General features: G+C 37.5%; 1 protein-coding gene across 10 annotated transcripts in view; it reads right to left on the bottom strand.

Annotated features, from left to right (window-relative positions):
* The window catches only part of LOC121641085 (focal adhesion kinase 1-like), a 62,177-nt gene extending 42,914 nt beyond the window's left edge, over nucleotides 1-19,263 (bottom strand). For 8 of the 10 annotated variants that reach the window (XM_041986988.1, XM_041986984.1, XM_041986982.1 and 5 more), the window contains exons 1-2: nucleotides 12,358-12,409; nucleotides 7,920-7,946 (exon numbers count right to left, since the gene is read on the bottom strand). In XM_041986988.1, coding sequence (XP_041842922.1) covers nucleotides 7,920-7,946; nucleotides 12,358-12,394 — 64 coding nt within the window. In that variant the 5' untranslated portion in view covers nucleotides 12,395-12,409. Of the gene's footprint in view, nucleotides 1-7,919; nucleotides 7,947-12,357; nucleotides 12,410-19,027 lie in introns of those variants that run through there. The other 2 variants (XM_041986985.1, XM_041986986.1) reach the window with 2 other exon arrangements.
* Between the last annotated feature and the right edge of the window lie 440 nt (nucleotides 19,264-19,703).

Raw genomic sequence — 19,703 nt, forward strand, 5'->3', positions numbered from 1 at the left:
AAAGAAAAAAAAATAATGACATGGCCTCCTTGTTCACCTGATCTTAACCCCATAGAGAACCTGTGGTCCCTCATCAAATGTGAGATCTACAGGGAGGGAAAACAGTACACCTCTCTGAACAGCGTCTGGGAGGCTGTGGTTGCTGCTGCACGCAATGTTGATCGTGAACAGATCAAGACACTGACAGAATCTATGGATGGCAGACTTTTGAGTGTCCTCGCAAAGAAAGGTGGTTATATTGGTCACTGATTTGTTTTTGAATGCCAGAAATGTATATTTGTAAATTTTGAGTTGTTATATTGGTTTCCCTGGTGAAAATAAATAAGTGAAATGGGTATATATATATTTTTGTTAAGTTGCCTAATAATTATGCACAGTAATAGTCACCTGCACACACAGAAATATCCTCCTAAGATACTAAAACTAAAAAAGTCCCACTCCAACTTCCAAAAATATTCAGCTTTGATATTTATGAGTCTTTTGTGTTCATTGCGAACATAGTAATTGTTCTATTATAATATTAATCCTCAAAAATACAACTTGCCTAATAATTCTGCACACCCTGTATTTCCATCTGTGATGAATATGCTTAATCATCACTATGTACGAGTGCTTTTGTGGTTCGATTTCTAGATGCTTGGAAAAGTTTCTGCTGTACTGACCTCAGTCTTGTCAAAGTCTCTGAAACAAAAGAAATAAACTCATTTTCTAAAATTAACAAAGGAAAAAGAGTAAATGTTGCCTTTTGTTTTTTGGTTCATGTTATTACATGCACTGCTAAGTATAAAGAGCTTATAGTGTAGCTGTGCAACGCATTGCAAAGAGGTCAATGAACAACAGTCAGACCTGACAGACCCTCAATGCTTTAGTACAAAGGATTAGTGCAGATCAGATTACAAATGCCCCTCTTGCATTGTTACTGTGATAATCTAATTTGACTGATACTAATATGGCTAGGGTATAGAAATTATGAATTAAGAAGTGGTTTGTTACAGTCTATAGTAATCTATAATTAATATATGATTCAATCAAATTCAAGTCAATTAAAATAACTACTATATTATCAATAACAACAACATCATCAGTCTGCTAGTGACTGTCTGATAAAACCAAAAATTGCAAGTAATAGATATGATGGTAAGGTTATAGTGGGAAGGTTTTGCAGAACATGGCATTAAGAATAATTTTCACTTTAATGGCTACTAAAATTTCAAGCTTCACTAAAAGACTTATGAAGATTTGCTGTGTCTTTAATGTTTTTTGATAACACTCCTTCAAATTTCCAGGTTCACGGAACTATTTTTTGTGCACTTTGTATTTAGTTTAACTGATTTAAAAGCCACATTGAAGATCCACCATGCATTTAAAAAGGTACAGGTGCAATGTAGTTGCTGACACTGCTTCTAATATGCTTGGGGGTTCTTGAACTGAATTGTGTTTTCAATGTGATTTTCTATGCAAAGAGAAACCCCCCAGGCAATGTTTCCTTTAATATTTTTCCATTTAACATTATTCACAAACTTATCTTCATGCAACCTGTTCCAAATGCTTATTGCTGTGTTGTTTTTGTTCAATATTTTTTAAGTATTGTTTTTGGTTATAAGAGCAATGTCAGCAACAGAATCACCAACTACAGTAAACATGTATTTCATTGCACACACAAATGCAAGAGTAAAGCAGAAATCACATATATATATAATCATAATCCAAGTACTACACTCAGCTTTACTAAATCCTATTGAGAGCCAGGAATGTCAATATTCTCATACATCCATACAGCCACTTTATACTTCCAAATACTGTTACATCACACCTTTAGGAAATGTACCAAAACTACATTTGCCTCATTATGAGTAATCACAACAGGTTGTGTTCATACCTGGTAGAATGTAATGCACTTTATATAATGTACTTTAGGAAGGAAAATACTTCTGATAAATCATTGAAAGCTTAAAAATTTTAATGTTGTGTTAACTATCAGCCTGTTTGTTTTTAAAAGAGGGTCCTTTCTAGTCTGAATATAAAGCATGGACATATGCACTCTTTCCTGGTCTTTGTTTCTGTTGAGGATCAGAAAGTCTTGACAACTGAGATGCTTGCTGCTGATGAAAATAATGACAAACACACAGTTCAGACTCTGCAAGTTACCTCTAGGGGATAAATGCATCATGAATTGAACAATATATAGTTATATTGTGCATTACTTACAATATCAAAACAGACAGAACTAAATGTGCACACAAATGCCCCAACACACTCACAAAAACTGAAATCAAGTAGGTCATGCAGCCAGCAGCAGAGATGGAAGCAGGCAGCTGCAGACCCACCGGTTCCTCTTTCAACAGGGGTTCAGTAACCAACATTCAGCCTGTTAAACTGCAGCAGACTGGGGTTGAGCTCTGCCCCATAGCAGCAGAAGCAGAAGGATGGTTTATCTTCTTGTCTTTACGGGTATCTGGGTTACTGGCGTTAGCCCAGTCCGGGGGGAGCTGAGCCCTCCATCTTTTAACCATTCCCTTCTATCTCTTCTCCTCACATATTAATTCCCATCGCTCCCCCTTTCCCATCTGTTGGAGTCCTCATCAACCAAAATCCCTGCATCTTGCAGTCTTCATCCTTTCATTTTTCATCTGTAACTTTTTTTTAATCCTTTCCTAAACTCCTTGTCTCCTTCTTCTCATTTTTACAGACTTTTTACCAGTTCCATTTGATCCTCTTGTCCTATTGAGCAAGTTCTCTTCCTTCCTGCCTCTCATCTTTCTCTCAACCTCAAACAATTCCCTCTGCCCTCCCCCTCTCACACTACTTATCCTGCTCCATCCTCAGCCAAGGATGCACATCATTTGCAGCAAAAGAGAAGTGTGCACTTATAACACTAGATATATACAGGAATAAAGGGCCTATACTAATTATGTGTGTGAGGAGTTTACATAAACTGTATGCTTATATCAATAAATTTGTGCAAATATTGTGGTTAGTTATTATTAATTTGTACACTTCCTTATTACATTTATAGTCATTCACCACAATAAATACTGACAGCAGGCAAATACAAAGAATAAAATGTGTCTTGTAGTAGACTGTAATGATGTAACAATAGATAGTTTGCCAGATGAAATATACAATTTTGCTTTTGCACAAGCATTGTGGATAATGGTGACAGCTGAAAGACAAGGGCTTTGTAATTGTCATTAGTAAAGCAGACATGAAATAAACAGTTAACTGCTTTTTACTATTCACAGACGCTTTCTTACATACTTGATAAGGGGTGCTGCGCATAGATGCAGGCCGCCTTGCTCCAGCAGAGAGGGATGCAGCCGCTGTTCTCCATTCTTTCTGCAGGAGCAGCAGTTTCAGGTTGGGCCACAGGGCCCAGACAAAACTGCTGGGCCCAGAATATAGCATAGATCCAAAGATAAGGACTAATTCCTACTATGGCTTTTTGCAACTACATAAGAAAAATGGGTCCTGGTAGATAAAACTGGGAAAAAGCTAATTAAGAAATGACCAAAAATGTCCTTAAAAATGCTGGACATCGACACCTGCTGTGTATCAATTGACCAAAAAGAAAAAAATCTGTTAAAACCAGAGTCCCAGAGTTTTAGGCTAACTTCATTAAAGTGAACGTCCCAATAAAAGGAAACTGGATGCTAAACAGTTCTCTAAAATCTGTCAGTGGGGAGGGTGCAGGAAACACCAGTCTGTGGCTTAGACATCTATCAAAGAGAGCAAGTTCAACTGATATACAGGACTAAAATGTGATAACCTGCTTACTAAACAAATTTGATTAATTCAATTTGAATGTAAACTACCTAGGGAAAAAAAAACAAAAAAAAAAAAACACAACTTGTGGTTGGGGTTTATATTATCCATCAATCCAATTCATGTCATGACCTCTGACCCAGCAAAATACCTTCACTGTTGTACTATGTGATATGTAATGACCTCCTGTCAGGAAGCTCTTTCTTTAGCTTCTTCAACCCCGGAAGTAAGAGTCTCAGAGGATGGAGATAATTCAATAATTTCCTGAATGATGTTACAGTAGGATAAAAGCTTTAAAATCAGACACTGCAGCTTGGCTCCTGTAGGTAATGGATGATGTCCTTCCCATTAGGTCATCTTGTGGCCCAATAAATCCTCTCAAAATATCATATTCCCATCATCAGTGCAGACTTAATAATCCAATTTATCAGTCGTTAACATGAAACATAAAGACAGTCTCATCCGTACAGCCATAAATCTTAAAATCACTCGGCTTGGCGCTGTGTGTCAAGTATCCAGGTTATAAAAATGACACTGACAGCCTTTGCGGGAAAAGTAGACTCCGTACAATTAGATAAATGCACAACTCTCTAAAAAAATGTAGTAGTTTTGTTCTGTAAATCCAAAAAAATGTTCAAAGGGAATGGCAAAACAAATCACAGAAAGAAGAGAAGAGAAATGAGCATCAATGGAAACAGAAACAAAAATGTAGGGCAGCGAGGGGTGCAGAGAACTGGAGCATAGTGAGGGAGCGGAGGATGAGAGCAAACCAATGCAGGAGGGAAAATGAAGAGGAAAGATGAGGACAAGATGCAGGGAAAGGAAGAAAAAAAGGGAATAAGATTCAAGATGAGCTGGAAAAGAACAAAAATAAAAAAAGAAAGTAAATATATACTGTAAAAAAAGAAAAAGAAAGACAAGAATGAAAAAAGAGGCAGTAAAGGAAGCTGAATAAAGAAAGAAAGCTGAGAAACCCTAGGGAGAAGCTGAGCCTCACATCCTCCAAAGCTTTCTCACAATGCTCAATGCCTGCAGGAGGTAACCGGGCCAAAACAGGTAACTGATGTTGGAGAGAGATGTGAGGTGACAGAGACCTGAAGAAGTTAAGAAAAGAAAAGGCAGGAACAAAAAGCTGTGATGCAAATCCGCACTGTATAGGAGTCAGACGAAGAAAATGATGAGATTGTAGTAGTGAGTTTGATGCAGTAATTCCATATTTAAAGTCAGTCAGCCGTATGTCATATAGTCTAGCTTCTGAAGGCGTTCTTCTGTAGCATCGCAAGAGAAGCAAGATCCAAACTATTTTTTCCAATCGCTCACACACGTAGCAGCAAAACACAAACACGGTGCTTATCTAGAGAAATCCTTAAACAGTCTAAGGAGTGCACCCAAGAGCTTGTAGAGGGTGAAAGTATGTGCGTAAGCCTGAGAGAGCTGGTATAAGAGGATGTGTGCATGTTAGCATGGATGGAAGTAACTGTGTGTAAGTGTGAGAGAAAAATAGAAGTAAAATATAGTGCATGCATGTTGGAGTGTCAGCAGAAAGTGAGAGTGGGCAAATGTTTCTCCTCTGCTGTGAAAAAGCTGCTCTGATCACTTACATGCAGAACCATCAAGGGAGGGTAAAGATGGTGTGTGTGTGTGTGTGTGAGCATGTGTGTGTAGGGCAGAGAAGGAGAGAAGGGGGGGCAGAAATGCTGTAATTGAGATCTAATGCAGTGGAAAGTAGGCAAGCTGATTGGACACTATGCTAAAGAGAACCACACTCCTCGTTAATAATAAACAAGCACTTATACGATCCTTCTGATGTGACAGAGCATGAGAAGATTATAACTGTGAAATTAGAGAGGAAACAACAATTACACTAATCAAACACTCTTGATTAGATGTCAAAATATTCTGCAACTTATTTTATATGAAAGCTTCTATAATAAATACATTTAATGTAAATGTTTGTGCCATTAATTAGCACCAACAACCAATTTTGAAACTATCAACATAATAATTAAAATTGTCAGAAGGTTAACATTTTAAATCATGTAACTGTGGTTAAGGGTAATTTATTACATATTAATCACAGCTGTAATTAATAGGTATTGTGATTATGAAGCAGTTGTTTGGGAAGTTAGATGCAGCTGAGTAATGTATCCACATAGAGGGGCTTAAATCATTCATTGTCAACAAGCAAGTGAACCGAAAACTTCCAAAGAACTTCTCTAAATCAGTGGTTTCCAACCTGCTCCAAAGATCACACCAGTGAATGGTGTCTTTGGTTTGCAGAAGAAGTTAAAATTAGATTTGCACACATGCAAAACATAAACACAGATACTGGATCATGAACAGTCGGTGTGTGAATGAAGCAAAGCAAACACTGCTGTAACACAGAGATAAATGGTTGCCATATGGACAAGTGATTGTGTCTTTTATAGAATTTCAGGAAGTAAACTAACTAGATTATAATTAGATTTAACCTAAAACTATGTGCAAACAACACCAACATAATCACAAAAATGTCAAGATTAAATAGTCTGGTGGCTCTGTGTCTGCTTATTTACACATTGATTTGCAAACCCATTTATCTGGGCTATCAGTGTAGTTTGGGAGACAATTAAGTTTTGATTATAAATGTTGACACACTTATCAAAAGAATCATGAGCTGAACCTCTACACTGTGAAATACCTCAGTGTGAAAATGAATTGTTTTAAGTTCATTTAGTATCACAGAAATATTTTCAAAGGGTTTTGCTTCATCAAAAGAAATGCAGTTGCACCCACACTGACCAAGTTTTAAGTTATTCTCCCATTCGACTCTACACTATGTACCTTTCAAAGAGCACCCTGTAGTAGAAATGAAAACCAGTCTGTCACAAACTGATATCTCATCCATAGTCAGAGGAATGAAAGTCAAAAGCAGCTATTCATTTTCGGGGGAAAGAAAATGTATCATGCATTATGCATGCACGCCCATGAGAGCTTGGCAGCAAGTAGAAAAGTAAAGCTTCACACCTATACACACACACTTCCATTTATCTATGTACCATTACTTTCCCAATATGAAGCAGACATACAGTACAGTAAAGCTGAGGGATATGCATGTTGGCTTTTTTATAGAAACACCCAGTTTAAAGTTTAGTGGATCAGTACAAGTTAATAAAAAGGGAACAACAGGTAAAAATAAAACAATACTGGTCTTTAAGTTTAAGTGGAGAATAGATATAATGCAGCCTCCCGTTTGCAAGTCATGACAGCAGATTATCGGCTAAAACTATGAGTTTTATCAAAATGCTGCAAGACATAAATTGTGTGCCTTCCACTGGGCGGTTTTAGTTCAGTGGAGGGTTCTTCACTGCCCCGCATTGCTGCTTCATTGTCATCAGTGTGAGAGTGTATGTTTGAGTGGGTGGATGAGGCAACATCACCGTCAAGCACTTTGGAACACCTCCTATATCAAGAGCACTCAGAGAGAGCATCATCTGATAAGGTCAATGCAGTATTATGCAGCAGTGGCCTGCAAGCAGTTTTTTAATGTATGTGTACTTTTTGGATCCTTTTTAGGTAGCGGTTCTAAGCTCCAAACATCTTGATGGAAGATGTGCTGTAGGATCAAGTGTTACCTAGCAACAACCAAGAAGGAAGACTGGAGCTAAAATGCCTTATCTATACCTTTAAAATTATTCAGCTCTACTTCGATCCACTTCACAACACCACGAATGCAGGTCTGTCAGACTAAGGCAAACCAAACAATAATTTAGTTTTTTAAGCTAAATAACACATGATTAAAACTTTAGGTAAATTAATGAAAAATTTTAAATGTACTGTCATTTTGATTGTAATAATTACATAAAATCTCAACAGAATGTCGCAACGTATACCAAAATATGGCCAAAAAACAAAACAAAAGAGAAGTCCAAAAGAAAAACCACACCAAGTTATATTCATTTGAGTGAAGGGCAGGCAACACAAGTCTAACAGTAAAATTCATTTACTGTGCACCATGCACACAAACACATATACGTAATGTTTCACTACATCTAACAAGAAATCTTTTTTTGTTTGTTTTCTTTTTGTATGTTTTTACAATTTCCCTGACTGACAAGTGGAGAACTCAATAATATATGTCATTTTAAATAAAAACAAGTGTTAATATTTATACTCACCGGCGTAGTAAGATATTCTGGAAATATCTAAAACAGAAAAGACAAGAAAAAAAAAACTTTTACTACCATAAATTTGTGAGTGAAATTCAGTGACTTACCAAGTAACCATGACACAACAGAGTTCAGCCACATTGTAATGCTACAAGAATTGTGGTTCCTGAACCTCGATAATACAAGAAATGTAGCACATTTAAAGATTTATTTTAAATATCTCATCATTTTGTCCTGCATCCATTAAAGAGATAAGATATTATGTCTCCTTCTGACTTTCTTTGCAAGTGTGTTTAGCAGCTGTTTGTTTGCCCACATTTCCCAGTTTAAATTTCTAAGCTTCTTGTTTTCCGTCAACAACACAAAGAACAAAATGGAAAGCCAATGAAAGAAAAACAGATTCTAAGAAAAGGGCATAGAGGGAGACAAAATTAAAGAAGTACCTATTTACCAAATGACAACCAGCACAACCGCTAACAAGCACATCAAAGAGGACTTTGATCACTTTGAAAGTCTAACTATCCAATCATATCGATTACCTTCTTTACTGACAAGAGTCAATTTCTAATCTCACTAAGCACATCCACTTATTAACATGTCACTCACTGTTGTCCAATCCGGTAATGCAGCACCTCTAATGAATCAGGAGGATATAATATGTGCTGCATCCCGGACAGCTGGAGCAAGGAGAGAATCATGACTTAGCAGAACGTATCTGCTCTGTCATGCTGCAATAACTTTACCCCGGCTGATAGTTCTGTCTCATGACCTCAGGCACCCTCCTCTCACCACTCTTCTATCACGCTTTGCTATGTTCTCTTGCAGAAATGACACCAAAATGAGCAACATGATAAAATGTCCTGTGCCTGTTACTAAGCAACAGCCATGAAGCTGGACTGTTGTGCTAATAAGGATGCCAAGGCTTTGTCTTATAATACGTATTGGATCAAAAAGCCTTAATTCCTTACAGACTTTGACAGGTTTTTTTTTTTTTGTTTGAATAAAAACTAACATGATTTGTACTGCAACGTAGTAGTTCATAGTTGGAAGAGATGTTTGCATAGTCATCTTTTCTGCTGCTTTTAAGTCCTGAAAAAAAATGCTCACCTGCTGGTGGGAAACTGTTTTCTAAAAGAGTTTCTTGGGATTTCACCAAGTCTTTTACAAAAACGCAACAAAATAACAAAGATAACACAACGGAGGCAAATTTCATAAAAAGTCTTAATATTTTACTGATCGATATTTTCACAGCAAAAATGTTATTTTCCATTGACAAACCAGGTTGTTAATTCCAAAAAAGGAAACTGAAATAGTCCTCACAGCTGGAGCTGTTTAATAGTGAAACATCCTCTGAAATACTAATTATTATCAATTTTTAATCTTTTTCTTTTAACACAGTACATGGCATAAAATTATTTTTCATGGACATTGTTAAAATTTAAACGTGTTCCTTTATGCAACACTTAACCCACTTTGACAGGGTTCTCAGTGTGTGTTTTGCCACCTCACATAATTTGCTATAATCACATAATCCAATTTGTTCCTGGCACTATTGTGTCCAAAAAAGGGGGGTTCAAGTAACTATTAACAAAAGCAGCATGACTTCAATCCTGTCGTTACTGTTTATTTTTATTCAATCTGAGTCTAGTGATAAACTGTATTAATACATGGAGCAATTCTGGCAGCACATTCGGAGAAAGAAAGCCAACAGATTAAGTATAGAAATGTTTCCTGATGTTTTCTATGAATAATATTTTAATTCACAACTGCCCTTAAAAATCTTCTCCTACAATAAAGTATTCACTATATGTTCAAATGAATAAAACAATGAACAATAACATGCTCACACATGCATATTTTTTCCATGAGACTTTTTCAGATTGAGGTATATTTCCTTAATGTCACCAGAAATACCCTGACTTTAACCTTTCAGTTTTCAAATAATGCAAAAAAGTAGAACTTAAAGCAGCAATGAAACATCTGTCACTACAACTGCCTTTCACTTGTATGATCTCTCCTCTGAGCTTTTCCCTCCTACTCTATCACATTCCCCCTCTCAGCCTTTTTCATTCTCTCTCCCCCTCAAAGAGTAAAAAAAAAAACACTATTGCTTTTGGCTGTAAACCACAAAGGCTACGCCAGTTGACTCAATGCTAAGGGCATTGCACAACTCAGCTCTCATCAAGGAAACAACAACAGCATTTTGCAGCTCTTCTCTGTACCGATCAGCTTATCAGAATGGTGTACAACAGGGTAGATAGGCAAGACAACACCAGAGAGGTGCGCAGTCACCACTGTTGCAGCTTGAATGAGGTAGCTGCCACAGTAAGTAACAAATATAGAAAACTTATTGTAGGAATGTTTTAGTCATCTTCATTCATATAGCAAAAAGATTATATATATATATATATATATATATGCATTTATTCAGAAATTTATTTCTGGATAAATAAATTTACTCAGAAATGAATATATCAGTGGTTTCCTGTGAAAACTGTGAGGGAGAACTGGTCTCTCTATTACACTTAATGAACAGCTAACTGAGGTGCTGAGAAAGTATGAAAATGTATACGTCACATTTGGCATTTAAAGACACGTCACCGCCGCGTGCACAACCCTGCCCTGCCACTGATAAAGTTTCACGATGAATATGAAATAACTGGGGTAATTCTATATAAATAGATGAAATGTAAAACAATGTAAGATTTCATAAGTTTTTCTTATAAGATTCCAATTAGTAAAGGACTGATTTACAAATCACTGCATTATATTTTTATTTCTCTTTTAAATTGTGTCCCACCATTTTCTCATAGCAAATTACGGTTTACCCTTTAATAATTTCTGAAATATCATGTTGGACTTTACAAATCATTCCCACTATAAGCCAATGTAAAGAAAAGATAGGACTTCACCACTTTTAACATTATTTGTCTAAATAGACGGTGTGCAAGGGAATAGAGAAGACATTTGTTGTACAGGTATAGAGAAAGAATCAAATATTCTATATAAACTGGCTTACAAGATCCAACATCGTTGTGTGAACTTATACAGCAAAGCTATATTACATTGGGATGTTTTAGACATTTTACTATTCTAAAACCTGACAGAGTGCTGACCACATGGAATACCCTAAGCAAAACAGTGAGCTATTGATGCAAATAAGGGCCAGGAACGGGGGAAGAGGAGTGCTTGCCTCTTGTGTCACTTTCACCTGGTCTACTGATCAAAATATGACAAGCACAGATCCAGAAATCCAACTTTATTAGTGAGCTGTGTCCATCATTGTCTTCTCACTGTTTGAGAGACTGGTTTTTAAACTCTGCAGAATATGACACAAGAAACTGTCAGGTATGTTATTTATAGCTATTAATGTAATAGCTGAAAACATGGCCCGGGAGGGTGTTGGAGGAAAAACTCTACTGGAATTACAACGAAGTAACGTGACATGAAACAACACAATTTAAGTGAGATTATATGGAATGCTGTTGTCTCCTCATTACAATTTGAGGATGTGTGCGATTTTATTTCCAACTACTACAAAAACAAACATGCAATTAATTCGTTTCCACAGGTCTGTCTTTTCTTTCCAGCTGGATATCGACAAAAAACAACAACAACAAAAAAAAACATGGTCATAGTTTTGCTGTTTAACATATTTAGTTCTTTAAAATGTCAACTGCCAGAAGTTTTTTTTTTTCATTTTCTTTTCGGACAACAAACATGACCAAACACGACTGTCCAAAATCATCTACCATCTACTCTTTCTGCAGAGTAAATAACAAAAAAAAACCCATCAGTGCTACATTAAATAAGAAGACAACCTCATGACACAAAAACATTAAAGGTTAACTGTGATCAACTAAAAACAGCCTACCTTCAGTTAACATGACTCGTTATTGAGGATGTTGTTAAATTGCTTTTAATAGCTTTATTGTCAAAAGTATCAAAAACAATGAAGAGCTTTAAGGATCACTGTGTATCAAGGAAGTAGTGGCTTTTATAGCCCTTTTTAGGTAAGTAGGAATTAATAATCCTTCAAATGAAAAAAAAAAAAAAATACTGATAGGACAACACAGTCATGCCATGTTTCATGGGAGGCAAGCCTGGCAACCAGGATGCAAAGAACATGAAGGGAAAGATATACAAACCCATTTGTGCCACTTTACATTTTTTTCTAAATCTGTTGTCAGCAACAACCAACCAGGTTAATCAAAGGAAAACAAAACAAGCTGTCCAAGTATTACACGTTTACACGTCTTTGTTTGTGCTACACTCTTTACCTGTCTGAGGTTTTCACATGCAAGTGCTTGCACAGCGGTGAGCAGCACAAATTCCTTTCCAGCCCTCAGCCTGCCAGATCCTCTCTACCTATATATCTAACCCTAAGCACCTAAACACTGGCTTATCAGACAAACAGAGCAATAAGTATGACTGTATACCTACATACCTCCAGTAGCACAGCCTAGAAAATCCAAGAACTGCATGTCTATACTTGGTACACAGAGGATCAAACCTCTGCTCGATCACAAATGTCCGTTAGGGTTCCTCTCCTGTCTCTCCACTTCCTAGTTGCACTGTATGCTGTCACCTTATAGGAGAGGGAAACACCCGCCCATTTGTTTCAGAAGACACACCTGGGGCTGAGTTTTACCTCCAAACAGCTGGTTCCTCCCTTTCCTCTTGAATTTCTGAGCCATCTCAGCACTTCTGCTGTGTCCCATCTTAGCAGGGGTGTTTTTAGGCTCTTTAAACATTGGTGCCTTGGCCCAATCCTGTAGGTTTAAAGCTTGTTACAAACTCCGAGAGAAACGAGAACTTTATTCTTGCTCTCGAGGTCGCAAGAACTAGAAAAAATGTTTGCATTGGCCCAGTCATTTCATACTCCATGGGAAGCTTTGTCTGTGAAGCTGCAGGGGGGATGGCTATGTTGTTATGTGCAATTAGCAGCTAACCGGCTTATTTCATGTTTAAGGAGAAACTTCATCCATGGCAGGGCGAGGTTGTGCATGCTGAGGTCTCCATGTCTTTAAATCCCACGTGTTGTTTACATTTACGTACTTTCACACGACCTCAATCAGGTGTTTATTAGAAATATCTGTTCAACCACTCATCACGGGAAATGCGAAAGCCACAGCTTTCCACTTCATTCTTTTCCGTGTTAACAATGCCCACATCAAACACACAATACTTTTCGAAGCCCCACGAGAATAAAGTTCTGCTTGGCTGGTGTGTCGAGAACTGTCTCCATTTACGTCCGTGAGAGTACAAAGTCATTATTTTGTTCTCGTGGCTTCAAGGACAAGAAAAAAGTTCTCACTTCTCGCAGAGTATATAATGTTTGGACCAATCATTTGAATAAGCTTTTACAAATTTAACTTTAAAGTCGTTTAACTTTATTATTTTCATTGTTAGCAGCAGGAGTAAATCAATAAGAGATTTGAGCCTGGATAACATTCATCTGAAACTGTACATTAACTAGGCCTGTCACGATAACAAATTTAGCTGTACGATAAATTTTCTCAGAAATTATCGGGATAAACGATAATATTGCGCAAAGCGCTAATGTGTCATTTTGAGACCATTCTCAACTAATATAACTAATAATGACATATGCCATAATAATGCAAGTACACATTTTCAAAGATCAATAAACTAAATAAATAAAAGCGCCTTTTCACATACGCCGGGACGCCGGCCCAAAAGTAATGCGGCCCACTGGGAATCCTCCCAAACCTCTCGATTAGCCGGCATTGCTCTTAATGTGTATTTAGTCAAATACGCTAGTATATAGGCTGACTCTATTTGCGTAATGTGCCTGCGGATTACAGGGGTTATTACGGTAGACCAGGAAGTGGGGGCTTTGTACTGACGTCGTAAGCTAGAATGTGTGTGTTCTGCTTACATGTGGGGAGCAGCGAAATGATAAAAGAGGAGGTGCTTGCATCTATTATTTCTCCATTCGACTTATTTACATATTTCAGCATGAGAATCGGAGGTTTAGCGCAAGAGCGTGAGAAGCCACTTAAATGCGCAAGTCTCACGGCCATTGCGTGTTGGCAGCCCTGCAAAACAAATGCGGCTTACCGGCTCGTGCTGCAACATGCTGCTGTCAAGTATGACACCAGAGAGATCACTCCGCAAGAAACCAGAGCGTTTAGTCGAAATACTCCATAGTGAAACCTATTGTCATACACAGTCTATGGTAAAGGGGGGACTAATAAAAATTATCGCGGCCGGCAAACTTATCGTGCTCTTATTTTCTTATTGTTCAATTAATTGACTTATTGCTTATCGCGACAGGCCTAACATTAACATACTTAATCAAATTTTTACATTTACGAACTTATGTCTTAGAGTTTCTGCTCATATTGCATTGCTTTCATAATCTTCTACCATTCATCATCCAATACTCTTCTTTCTCACCAGTTCAGCTCATTTAAAGGTTGCCAGCTTGTACAAAATCTAATAACTTCTTTAAGGCAAGACACTACAGGTGAATGGGGTCAAATTTATATCTAACTGGTATCATCATGAAACCTGGTTAATTCCTCAGATTAAGACTACTACTTTCTGTATTGCAAGTTTTCCAAAATTTAATGTTAAAATATGCAAACTAGGTATTATAGTGCCAAAAAAGCGCTAGTTTGCATACATTTCTAGAAAAAAATCTTAACACTGGATTAATCCAAGTTCAAAGTTCTTGCATTTTGTTTATATATTAGTAAAAAGTTTTTACTGTGGGGATTTTGGACATCTCAATTTATCACTTCACAATTAAGAAAATACTGTAAGTAAACATAAAAAACTCAATTTTTGCTATGTTGTTGGGATACAATGTTTTATAAATCAGGCTGGAAATGACATATCAAAACCTCTTCTGTAAAAACTTTATAATTACAGACAGAAGCAGAACTGGAAAGTTTGGTGTCTAAAAGTTCTGTTGAAATGGAGATTTTTGACCCAGAGCAGGAGAAAAAAACCATAGATTGTATATAAAAGATGGACGGAGCCTCCGTGATGTCACCCGTAGGTTTCTGAAGAGCAAAAGGGAAGCTCGTTGGGCATTCCGCTGTCGCCATCTTGGTAGCGTCACGTGTGTCGTTAGTCCTGGAAAATCCAAAAATGGGGAAAAAAGGTGGAGCTGAGAGGGGGACTGTGAAGGTGGGGTGGATAATTGAAACCCATCAAACTCTGAGCTGCCTGTAGCTAAGAGCTAACCGAGCCAACCCCAAGCAACTGTAGCTAACCAGCTATTGAGGGTAGGCGGGCTAAAGTTAAAGCGAGCTGTTAGCCAGCTAAAAACCGCGGTTGTGCTGCACTCTCCCTTCTTTCCACTGATATAGAATACCTGTCAGTCAAAAGGACACGCCTCTAATTATGCCGAAATTCAAGATTAAATAACAACCAAACAGATGAGTTAGAAAAAGTTCATTCCCCTCACAGACTTAACCTATTAATGCTAAAATGTTTTTTGTACCAGGCTTTAAACATGTTTATTTCTGCTGAATTTGGCCTTTTTAACATGGAAGTCTATGGGGACTGAATCTGTTTTGGAACCAGCCCCTAGTGGATGAGGGGTGAACTGCAATTTTTTGCCACTTGGGGAAAAAAACACATTTTGAGAAAACTGCCTTTAAAAATTTGGATAGTAAAATTTGACACAGTTTTCTTGTAAAATACTATTTGCAGACATCAGATCCAGTGAGATTAATAAAAACAACTATGCAGGACATCTATTACACATCAACGCTGCCAAGAAGGAGAGATTTATGTCCTCATACTGTTGTGTGTTTCTGGTAGGTTTTATGGGATAGTGAAGGGATTCCCAAAACTTTTCCCATTTTTTTTTGAGGACAGCACACCCCAATCCTGATTCATGGGCCATGAGAATCTGCACATTAATGTCAAAGGCGACATCATGTCTTGCTGCATCCTGAAAAGGGATGGGGAGTGGAGGGAGGATGTCTACAGTCATTTTATAATGATCTCCTCCAGACTTCACTTCAGAAGCAAAATGATATAAAACCATGATTTTATTCATTGATCTCCACTCTGATTCTTGTTCCTGCTCAATTGCAACAAGTCATTACAATGTGCAACATGAGCTATGAGACACTACTGCAGGCTCCTGTTTTGATTGACAGCTTGAACTCGCGGATATTTCAATAACAAACTTCAGGCTTATTTTGAACAGATTTGGGTGCTCATGTAGACAAAGTTTCATGAAATAAACACCTAAAATGTTTATTTGTGACACTTTTTTCACACTAGCCTGAAAGAAGACATTTTAATAAAAAAAAAGGAAAAGAAAAAAAAATCTCATAATTGACCAGGTCATAAAAAAACTTTTGCCTGCTGTGTCTCACCTTAAAAAAATCAAATCAAATGATTGGATTAAAATGTGTTATTTAACTATTAGATTTATATGTGCTCAAACTTAAATAATTAAACACATCAACAAGTGTTTCAGTTTTTCTTTTTTTTATCTCTTACAGTAAGAGTTTCACAGTATGAGGTCAAACGTGTCAGCTACCTCCCTTTGGACAATAATCATTTGTAAACGTGTTTTAGAAGTATTTATTTTCATAAGAGGTGTGCTTTGTTACAGCAAATGTTTCTGGATCTCTGAGTCAGACTAGCTAGCCTGAGATCCGTCCTCCTCATCAGCTGAGCTTGTAGATCACTCCACTCCAGCAGCAACAAGTAGGGCTGTTACAGTTATTAGCAATAAACTGTCTGATCTCAGTTATTTGAAATGATCACAATTATTTGTCATAATCATCTTTATTTAACTCTATAAAGTTGAGTTAAACGAAGCATACATGTCATACTTGGCTTATGTTATTTAATCAAGCAGCAGATAGGCACATTTCCAGTTACATCATCTCTGTGTGTTCGTCTTCTGCAGCACATAAGAATAGTTTTGTTGCCAACCTGTGTGCACTTCAAGGTGCCTCACTTGCATCAGCACAACTGCATTCAAGTAATCATTTGCTGACATTAATATTGTGGACTTAATTTCAAAGCCGAATGGCACAGCGCTGGTATGGGAGCGTTCTGCATTAAGCCAAATTACAAGGGATAGGATCTGAAGGATTTACAGCAGAAAGATGACTGTCAGAAATACTAATGCTACTGATCTGAAAAATCCTCTTCACATCAACCAACACCACCCAAAAGTTGCATATCGTTAGCCTTATAAAATAATTGCCTAAGTCACATTTTAAGGTTTTATAGGCAATGATGCACAGTCCACCAGCAATAATGGGAAAGTACAGTTAGACAGATATAACAATTTAGCCAAAATATGACTTAGGCATTTTTGCCATGAGGGTAATAATATGCAGGTCCATCTCAAGAACTGGTCACTGACATAGCTTTCAATAAGGACGGCGTAAAAACTTGACAAGACCTGATGGCACTTTCACTGACAGAACTTAAAGAAATGCAGCAAAAGATTCAGAAGTAATGTGAATTACCAGCAAAAATGCACCCTAAAAACTACAATCCCAAACTTATACAACAAAACTAATGCTGACATTTTTGGAGATTTGAAAAAAAAAAAACTTTCACCCAACCCACACAGACATTTAAAGAGCCTAAAAAGAAAAATGTAGAATTTATATTCATGTTAGAGTTGTCTTTGTCTATGATATTATTGTTCAAAGGGTGTATTATTATAGGCTTAGCTTATCATAGTTAGAAGTAACACAGACAACAAAATCACTAATTGCAAATATTTGTATGGTAAATAATTGTCTATTATTTTTTTTAAATGCAAAAGGAGAAAACTCCTCCAAGCTCATCTACACCTCCTTAACTGGAGAAAAAAAATGCCATAAAACAATCACTCTACGATGCCCACAATTAGCTGATGAACGTGTGCTCTCTCTGTGTCATAGTGTGCAAAATACACAAGTGTCTGGTATAGACTCTATGGCGACAGGTGGCGTGATGGAGATGCTGTTTGTTAATATCTACATAGAAATGTGTTTGTGTTCATGTATAGGCAGGGAATTAAAAAAAAAAACAGGTGAAATTAAGTGAAATTCCTTAATAATTCACTTACAATAGCATTTCTACAGAGGACACCAGAAGTAGAATCCTCAACATTAGCGAAATCTAATCAAATCTTTTGTTAATTTACAAAAACATGAGCTGATGTCATGCTTGACAGTCTTTTGTTTAACAGTAAAATACTTCAAGAATACTGTCAAGCTGACAGCCAGTGGTTTCACATCAGACCTTGTTCTTTACTCAATCACAACATCAAAATATTTAACAGCACTATAATGCTCTGATACTCCGTTTTGACTAAGAGGGGACAGGTACAGAGAAGTGATCAAGGGTACTAGTCACATACATGCAAGTGGCAAAAGGGAGGGAAACTAAAATCTGTGGAAGGCATGACAAGGCAGCTTTGACTTAAAACCCCCTGAAAAGAACCAAAGGAAGGAAACTGATTAATCACAGCCCCATAGCTGCTGGGCACCAGTCTTGCCATGATATATAGAAATATCAATTTCTGTGCAGTACACCTTTACTGGGGGGAAAAAATCTGTAAGCATGCTAATATTTTTTATTCCAAAGCTTTTTAAAAATGAATATATTTCAGGTGACATACAACAGGGATACGCATTATTGTGGTTGACAAGGCAGTGAGAACCCCAAAACACATGAAACCCCTGGTTAAGCAAGAACTGCCCCCCTATTTATTCCCCATCCATTGCAACAATGAATCCAAGTCTGAGCAACTCGTTGCTCAACAAAACAGATGTTTCGCCTGAGCGTTGTTGCTCTAGCTGACAGAAATCCTGCTTGGTTTAGACCTTTGCACCTACCGGAGAAACACAGAGGAGTGGTTTCGGCCACTGCACCACTGTTTGTCTGTTATGAATACAAATTACTTCGTGATATAACAATTGCCAGTATTTCAGAACAATTAGTCCACTGTATTTTCTCTAAATCCAGACACAAGCTCCTCAAAACACACCCACGCGTGTAGCATTGACGTTAACCCCATTGTCTGTGTGCGTTACCCCCTTTAATGCTAAGCTAGCCCAGCTAACGGTGGTCTATTCCCACACAATTCTCAGCCAAGAAGGATCAATACTCACCCGCTACAGCCCTGAAGTCTGGCCGCACCTTCTCTCCGAAACCGCACACCTTATCCACTCGCTCGGTGTGAATTTTAGTATTATACCCGCAGATATCTGGACCGGTTCGGTACTTGAATCCCTCACCCTGTCTGTTTTTGTCCACAACAGCGCCGTGCCCGGTTGTAGGTGTCCACTGACGGTAGCTGTTAGCGCTGCTGCTGCTGCTGGAGGAGCCTGATTTTTTCCAACATGGCTGCAGCTGGCAGGGCTCACTGTCAGGGGGAGAGGGGCCCTACGTGTCCAGCATGGGGTCCCAAAATGTTTTTAATGATAAATCCCAGTTTTTCCTGTTATATAAGGAGGCATGCATTTATGAAACTTAAAGGTGAACAGTGTAAAACTGGCTTGTACATGAGGTTGTGTGACTATGATGATGATGATAAGAACTGGTTGATGGGTGACACAACAGGCTTTTTTTTTTTTTTTGCCTCTTGTTTTTATAACTTTAATAAGTATTTAACCACGGACGTTCGCCAGTTTCTTAACTTAACGCTTTAAGATAACATTTTATGTGCTACATGTTATCACTTATATTAAACTGGATAAAATATGCTAAAAATCCTTGTTTGATGTCTTTGACATAATTAAATTAAAAAAAAAATTTCAGCAGAAAAAAAACCCCAAAAAAACACAT

This window comes from Melanotaenia boesemani, chromosome 6 (genome assembly GCF_017639745.1).
Source record: "Melanotaenia boesemani isolate fMelBoe1 chromosome 6, fMelBoe1.pri, whole genome shotgun sequence".
NCBI lineage: Eukaryota > Metazoa > Chordata > Actinopteri > Atheriniformes > Melanotaeniidae > Melanotaenia > Melanotaenia boesemani.